The 8,530-nt window shown below is 51.5% G+C and overlaps 1 protein-coding gene across 1 annotated transcript; it reads right to left on the bottom strand.

Moving 5' to 3' along the window:
• Positions 1–1,136: 1,136 nt before the first annotated feature.
• Positions 1,137–1,835, bottom strand: LOC137817441 (filament-like plant protein 1). The gene has a single exon (XM_068620729.1). The coding sequence runs from the start codon at positions 1,833–1,835 to the stop codon at positions 1,137–1,139; it is 699 nt and encodes a 232-aa protein (XP_068476830.1).
• Between the last annotated feature and the right edge of the window lie 6,695 nt (positions 1,836–8,530).

Here is an 8,530-nt window from a genome sequence, read left to right on the forward strand (position 1 = left end):
CTGTGGCAATAGTTGAAAGTTTTAAAGACCTCAATGTTCTCGTGCATCTTGAGGCGAAAGAAGAAGTCCTCCTCGCCCTTGAGCGAGTGCAGGCAAGAGCAGATTGAAAACCTCTTTGCATGAGCAGATTGAGGCAAGATTAAAAGTCCTCAGTGCATTCAGGGGGAGGAGATGTACACCCTGGGCAAGTTGAGGCACCAGAGAAAGTCCTTCTCACCTCAGAGTGAGTTCAGGCAAGATGAAACCGAAAAGTCAGGGGTGTTCATGACCTTAAACGGCGGGAAGGGAAGGTTGATGGAAAACGCCTTTTCCCCTTTAAGTGAAACATCAATATTGACCCAGTAAGACCAGATAAAGCTTCCACGCTTGCGGGCGGTGCGAAGATAGATAAAATCCTCCTCGTCTTGAAAAGTTGAAGTACGGCGTGAAGGGTGGAAGAAGTTAAAGGATAACTGAGATAGGTTCGCAGAGAACACCTCACTATCCAGATCATTGTTCTAAAACTCAGGGAGGTAGAGAAGGATCCGAAAGGCGCCTCTACCCCCAGATGAGGGAACAATGATCAAGTTACGCAAAAAAGGGTAACATCGCCAAAACCCTATGGCGTGAAGGTTGAGATAGTAAGGGAGTTGTACGGCGAGTGCCAGATCAGAAGAGTCTCAGGCGATGGCAGAAGTAAGGGGCACCTCATGTGGCAGATCGGGTAAACTGTATTCTAATACTAGTTTGAGTTAAAACCTGCTGCCTAGTAAGTGATTTTATGTTAAGGCCTGTTGCCTTAAGTTCACAAGTTTTATTGAATGCCATCGCCGAAGAGTTGATAGTTGCTCAAATTTAATTTGAGTTAACAGTTTTTTAAGTTTGTTATAAGGTTAACAGTTTGCTCGAGTTAAAAGCAGTATGTGAAGGGTTAAGTTTAAGTATTGTTGAGTTAATTCAGTTGAGTAAGTTTCACCAGTTGTGTTGGTTAACCCCACAGCAAATAGAGGCAAAGGCATACGAGGTGAAATAGAAAGACAATATTCAAGCAATAAGAGTTATATAAGCAGTGTCAATTCAAGTTTATACACAGATTGGTCATTACAAACAAAAGATAAACAAAAGGTTTTCAAAGAAGAGGTGATGGGGAAAGGCAGTTAGTCTTCAGAAGGTACAATCTTCCCATCCACCACTTCGTTGCAGATCGACAGCATGGAAAGGTCGAGCTCAGGATATTGGCATGACATTTGCTCCAGAGCAGCTTCGAACCCAGAGGTTAGGATTTGAGCAACACTCTGCTCGAGCTCATGTATTTGATTCTTCAGTCCTTCCTTTTCCTCATGAGCTCGAGCAAGTTCTTCAGTAGCTTTCTTACTCTCACCCCGAGCTTGGGCAAGCTCTGCAGCAACCTTTGTGGCTTCCTCACGAGCTTGGGAGAGTTCAGCGAGAGCCTTATCTCTGTCTACCTCGACCTTCCCTAAAAGGATCTCCCTATCTGCTGATCTCTTTTCAATTCTTTCCACCTTGGAAGCTTCAGCCTTTCGTGCAGCCTCCAAATCTGCCACCTTGACCCTAAGTGGGACCAACTTGCTCTCCAAGTCAATTTTCTCTTGGAGTTGGAGGTGCAGTTTTTGGCGCAGATCGGAGGCTTCCTTGCGTGTGTTCCTTAGCTCAGAGTCCAGAGCATCCTCCAGCCTTAAATGTTCCATTTCATTCATCAGGATATTGCAAGTGAGATTTTCAGCCTCAGCTCTTATCATAAGATTTGACTCCTTGAGCTCGGAGTTTTCCTCTTGAAGCTTCTTGAGTGAATCCTTCACAGCTTTTGATACAAGCGAAGGGAGATCTTCAGCCATGGTCTTCAGTTGAGCTGCGAAGGGTCCTGTACCGCCCTGGTGGACGGGTGTGATGACGTGGCATCCTGCTACAGTGTAGGCGTGTTGACAAGACGCCAGGTTGGCAGATAGGAAGGAAGTCGGGAGGCACGTGTGGTCGCCGATTGTTAAGTTGGCATATTCCGATTTCCAGTTTACCAGAATAGGCGATCGCCAGGTTGAAGATGAAGTCGCCAGGTGTAGACTCAGGCGACCAAGCAGTCGGAGATCGCCAGAATAAGCACATCGCCGAAGACGAAGGAGAAGCAGATTATGAAGGCGGCCGGCGAGACCACAGGGAAGGTGTATGAAGGCCCTAACTCGCCAGTTTCAGTAGAGATCGCACTCCTAAGTTAGCTATGCACTGGGCAGTACCATGCATAAGTAACTTAGCCAAAATAAGAGTAGAAGCAGCGCCAAGTCAGGAAGCCTCCAGATGATGGCACATGTACAGTTGGATGCGAGCCACGTGTCCAAGTCTGTAACTGCCAGGAGAGAGAAAACCACCAGGTATATAAGAGTTCTTAACAGACTTTCTGAGGTACGCACGTTCAGTTCATACACTTTACGCTTGCGAGTGAGAGAGGATTTGCACGGTTCTCGTTCTTAGTATTTGGTGATACCGTCACTGACTTGAGCGTCGGAGTGCGATCGGCCGCAGCGGCGCCGTATCGTTTCTTTGCAGGTTCTTGAGATAGATCCAGAGGAGGAACGGAAGTAAGGAGCGGCGCGCACGTCGATCCTTTGACGAGGCATTCTCCAGCGCTCCGGTCAACAGGCAGGATCATCAGGCGCCCACCGTGGGGCCGTGTAAAACTTGCTCCCATCCACAGCGTGAGTTCGTGGAGGTTTTCAAAGTTTTTGCGTGGTTGTGTGCTGGTGCAACCGTCGTTTGCAGCTTCTTTGAGTTTTGTTCGGTGAGTTTGTGTTTTGTACCGATTGTTCGGCTTTCAATCGGTGGAGTGAGGTCTTTGGTTGCTTGCGCGCAATCTGTCTGGTGGAGGTTCGAGTTCTTTTATGGTTTTCTGCGAAGGTTTGCGGTGTTCTTGGTTTCTTGTGCAGTTTCTTGAGTTTTCTCCGATTGATCGCTGTTTCAATCGTGGTTGAAGTGTTGTTTGCTGTACTTCTGTGGTTCGCTGAAGTTAATGAGAAAAATGAGAAGCAATCGTTCCAGTCCCGTGGCGCCTGTCGCAGCTGAAGGCGACGCCACCATGACCATGGCGCAGATGGTAGAGATGATGCGCTCGTTGCAGGCCACTGTTGAAGCCTCGCGCGTCGAGCAGGCAAGGATACATGAGGACCTGGTCGCCTCTCGCGCCAGGAACGAGGAGCTCAGCAAGGTAACTGAGGAGCTGCGGAGAGCTCTTCAGGAGCAGCAGGGACGTTCTTCTGCTGAAGAGGTGGCACCGTCGACGCCACCTCGTGTGTTCCCAATGCCTTTTATTCAGGCGATTACCGACACGCCTATTCCCACGAGTGTGGTTCCGGTTAAAGCTGTTTTTACCGGCGTGGAGGATCCAGAGGCTCATCTGACCACGTTCCACACACAGATGATGCTGTCGGGAGGGTCAGACGCCGTCTACTACAAGATGTTCGTGAGTACGCTCCAGGGAACGGCGATGGAGTGGTTTGTGAGCCTGCCCAATGGCCACATAACCAATTTTCAACAATTCTCGAAAATCTTTGTCGAGCAGTACATTGTGAATAAGGCACCGCCGAGGGTGTCCTATGATCTGTTTGATATAAGGCAGTACCATGGGGAGTCCCTCAGAGACTACCTCAATCGCTTCGGCGCGCAGATGGTCAGATCGCCGGCCAAGGATGAAGAAATGCTGGTCTATGCCTTCAAGAAGGGCGTGCAGCCAGGGCCATTCTGCGAGGCCTTGATCAGGGCTCATCCAGCGACGTTTGCTGAAGTCAGGCGACTTGCGGTGGCCCACATCGCCGACGAGAGTGAAGTCGCCGAGAAGAGAGGCAGCGTGGCTCCCGCCAGACCACGCGCCCAGACCAGGATCCAGCCGCAGAGGGTGCTGGAAACGGCGGCGGCAGCCAGGAAAGACCAAAGGACTCGCTATCCTTACGATAGGAGAAATAAGGGAAGAAGCCAAGCGCGCCAACAGCCAGCACGCCAACAACCAGCACGCCGGGAATACAATCGCCCGCCTAAGCACAAATTTGTCATGGGTCTAGCGGACCTGATCGCTATCCCTAACATATCTGCTAGGTTAAAGGCGCCTGAGAAGGTGGGCGACAAGGTGCTGGGGTCGAAGCCGGACGCCTGGTGCGAGTTCCACTAGTGCTTTGGCCACAACCTGGACTCGTGTTTGTCTTTAGGATACCAGCTCGACGACCTGGTTAAGAGCGGGTTCCTAAACGACTATCTGCTGGACAGAAGGATGGGGGGAGCGTCGAGTTCCCAGCCAGCAGGTGGAGAAGCCCAGCAACACGAAATGCCAATCCACGGGGAGATCCACACCATTGCAGGGGGTTTCTCAGGGGGTGGGTGCACCGCATCGCAGAGGAAAAAGTATGCGCGATCGGTGATGGCAGTGGACATGTTTGAGGATCACTCGCCGGAGGTGGACATTACGTTCACAAAGCAGGATCTTCGGGACGTTGTGCCTCATGACAACGATCCCATAGTTATTTCGTTGATAACAGCAGGGAGGAAGGTCCACCGAGTTCTGGTGGACCAAGGAAGCTCGGCGGACGTGATGTTCTGGCCGACTTTCACGCAGCTGGAATTGCCCCTTGACCAGCTAAGGCCCTATGGAGGGTGCTTATATGGATTCGCTGGTGACCAGGTGGAGGTCAGGGGGTACATTGAGCTGAGAACCACGTTTACAGATGAGGCTGGGTCGAGGACGGAGAAAATCAAGTACCTCATCGTAAACGCCCCTTCAGCATATAACATCCTGTTGGGAAGGCCCACTCTTAACAGGATAGGCGCAATTCCATCGACTCGGCACATGAAGGTGAAGCTGCCGTCCATGGAAGGGGTGGTGATCACGATCAAGTCGGACCAGAAAGAAGCGAAAAGGTGCTATGAGAATAGCCTGAAAAACAAAAGGTCCGTGAGCTATGTAACAACCACCCCACCTCCCGGTGTAAAGCCCAGACCGCCGGTAGCAGAGGATATCCCTGGAAGGGATGTAGATATGATAGACGCAGAGTTGGGGGAGAGGAATGCTGGCCTGGAGGAGGAAGAGGCGCGGAATCGCCCCGAGGAAGCGAGGGAACTGGGAATCGCCAAGGCGGTGATCGCCAGAGAATCCAGGCCCAAACCTGTCGAGCAGTGGCTCGAGAAGGAGATCGGAGGGAAAGTTTTCAAGCTCGGAAGATCTCTGGAGGTCGATCTCCAGGACCAGATCGCCAAGGTGATTGAGCGGCATCTGGACGCGTTTGCTTGGTCCGCTTCGGACATGCCCGGGATCGATCCCGACTTCTTGTGCCATCATCTGGCGATGGACAACATGGTGAGACCGGTGCGACAAAGGAGAAGGAAATTCAACGAGGAAAGGAGGCAGGCGATCAGGGACGAAACACAGAAACTCCTCGCTGCAGGCCACATCAGGGAAGTCCAGTACCCTGAATGGTTGGCAAATGTCGTACTGGTGAAGAAGAGTAACGGGAAATGGCGCATGTGCGTCGATTTCACCGATCTGAACAAAGCTTGCCCGAAGGATTCGTATCCTTTACCAAGCATTGATGCCCTGGTTGATAGTGCTGCAGGGTGCAAGCTGCTGAGTTTCCTGGATGCCTTCTCGGGCTATAATCAGATCAAGATGCATCCCATGGATGAAGAAAAAACAGCCTTCATGACGGAGAGGTCGTGCTACTGCTATAAGGTGATGCCGTTTGGGCTGAAGAACGCGGGGGCCACATACCATAGGTTGATGGATCGAGTACTTGCACCGATGCTGGGAAGGAACGTGCAAGCCTACGTCGATGACATGGTCGTGACCTCGCAGGAGAAAAGCAAGCACGTTGCAGACTTGGAAGAATTGTTCACGACGATCGCCAAGTTCAAGTTAAAGCTCAACCCGGAGAAATGCATTTTCGGCGTGGAGGCTGGAAAGTTTTTGGGTTTTCTCTTGACTGAAAGGGGAATAGAGGCTAACCCGGACAAGTGTGCCGCCATCTTGGCGATGAGAAGCCCGACTACAGTGAAAGAAGTCCAGCAGCTGACAGGTCGGATGGCAGCCTTATCTCGCTTCGTGTCAGCGAGCGGAGAAAAGGGACATCCCTATTTCCAATGCCTGCGGCGCAATAACAAGTTCGCTTGGACGAAAGAATGCGAGGAAGCTTTTGTCAAGCTAAAGGAGTATCTGGCGAGCCCGCCGGTTCTGTGCAAACCACTGGCGGGTACCCCTCTCAGGTTGTATTTCGCTGTGACTGAGAGGGCAGTGAGCGCGGTGCTCGCTCAGGATCAAGATCAGGCTCAGAAGCCTATTTATTTCGTGAGTAAAGTGTTGTAGGGCCCAGAAACGAGATATCAGGCCCTGGAGAAGGCTGCGCTGGCTGTGGTGTTTTCGGCGAGGAGGTTGCGCCACTACTTCCACAGTTTCACAATACTGGTGATGACTGACCTGCCCATCCAGAAGGTCTTGAAGAAACCTGACGTTGCGGGAAGGATGGTGAAGTGGGCAGTAGAGTTGTCAGAATTTGACATTAAATATGAGCCTCGAGGCCCGATCAAGGGGCAAATCTTCGCAGATTTTGTGGTCGAGCTCTCATCAGAGGCAACGCGGGTTGAAGGTGACGATTTCCGTTGGGTACTCTCGGTGGATGGATCGTCGAACCAGCAGGGTAGCGGTGCTGGAGTCATATTGGAAGGGCCCAACGACGTGCTGATTGAGCAATCCTTGAGGTTTGCCTTTAAAGCCAGCAACAATCAAGCAGAGTATGAGGCGCTGATCGCCGGGATTTTGCTGGCCAAGGAAATGGGAGCTAGGGTGCTGATGGCTAAGAGTGACTCGCTGCTAGTCACCAGGCAAGTAACAGGTGAGTTCCAGGCTAAAGATCCACAAATGGCGGCTTACTTGGCGTATGTGCAGGAATTGAAGAGTTCCTTTGCCTCTTTTGAAGTAGTGCATGTGCCCCGAGAGCAGAATGCCCGAGCTGACTTGCTTGCTAAGCTCGCCAGCTCAGGCAAGGGGGGTAGGCAGAGGACGGTGATTCAAGAAACCCTGAAGACGCCGAGGGCATTTGTAGCAGATCACCTGGTCCTTCAGATAAGCAGGTCGACGGAGAGAGCAGCGAGAAGCCACAAGTCTTTGACGCAAGAAACTCTGAGATCGCCGAGAGTTAGAGCTTGTCGAGGAGAGAAGGTGGACGTGATGCAGGTCTGCGCCGCCCATGATCCAGACACTTGGATAACACAGTACAAGCGGTGCTTGGCAGATGGCCTCCTCCCGCTAGATCCAACAGAAGCTAGGAAGGTAAAGAAAAATTCCAGCAAGTATACACTGATTGATGGCGATCTATACAGGTTTGGGTTCACTCACCCACTCCTGGAATGTATACACGGCGAGAAGTGCACGAGAGTTATGGCAGAGCTCCACGAAGGAATATGTGGAAGTCACGTCGCGGGTCGAGCTCTGGCCGCAAGGACTCTCCGTGCAGGCTACTATTGGCCATCTATGAGAGAAGATTGCAAGAAATATGCCCAGTGCTGCAAACAATGCCAGCAGCACGCCGATTGGCACAAGGCACCTCCCGAGGAGTTGAAGTCGATCTATAGCCCTTGGCCGTTTCATACTTGGGGAATCGACATCCTGGGACCTTTCCCGCTGGCGATCAGGCAGATGAAGTACTTGGTGGTGGCGATTGAGTATTTCACCAAGTGGATCGAAGCAGAACCAGTGGCCCAGATCACCGCACACAAGATCGAAGGTTTTGTATGGAAGAACATTGTGTGCCGGTTTGGAGTGCCTAAGCGCCTGGTGTCAGATAATGGGACGCAGTTTGCAAGCCACCTGTTGAAGAAGCTTTGCGAAGGGGTGGGAATTCAACAAGTGTTCGCATCCGTCGAGCACCCTCAAACAAATGGCCAGGTGGAATCAGCTAATCGGGTGTTGTTGAGAGGTTTGAAGAGAAGGCTCGAGAAAGCCAAGGGGAGTTGGGCTGAGGAGGTACCCCGTATAGTTTGGGCGTACCACACCACCGAGCAGTCAGGAACCCACGAGACCCCGTTTAGCTTGGTCTACGGGTGTGACGCCATGATTCCAGTGGAGATCCAGGAGAGCTCGCCGAGGTTCCAGAACTTTGTAGAGGAAGACTCGAATGAAGAGAGAAGGCTGAACCTGGATCTGCTGGATGAAGTCAGGGAAGAAGCGAGGCTGAAGGCTGAGGCGGTGAAGAGGAGGATCGAGCGAAGATACAACTCAAAGGTGGTGCCAAGGCAGTTTAGAGAAGGCGATCTGGTGATGAGGAAGGCCCACCAGTACGAGATGGAGAATAAACTATCACCCAAGTGGACTGGACCGTTCAGAATAACCGAGGCGCTCGGGAACGGAGCCTACCGCTTAGAGACGCTGGAAGGAGGGGCGATTCCTCGCACCTGGAACGCCACACACCTGAAGTTGTACTATAGTTGAGAGCTTTGTAAATAAAGACAAACACAATGTTATATTACAATGTCTCTGTTAAAACAGTTTGAAGGGGGCGCTCTTTTT

Source organism: Phaseolus vulgaris, unplaced genomic scaffold, assembly GCF_000499845.2.
Source record: "Phaseolus vulgaris cultivar G19833 unplaced genomic scaffold, P. vulgaris v2.0 scaffold_64, whole genome shotgun sequence".
Classification (NCBI taxonomy): Eukaryota; Viridiplantae; Streptophyta; class Magnoliopsida; order Fabales; family Fabaceae; genus Phaseolus; species Phaseolus vulgaris.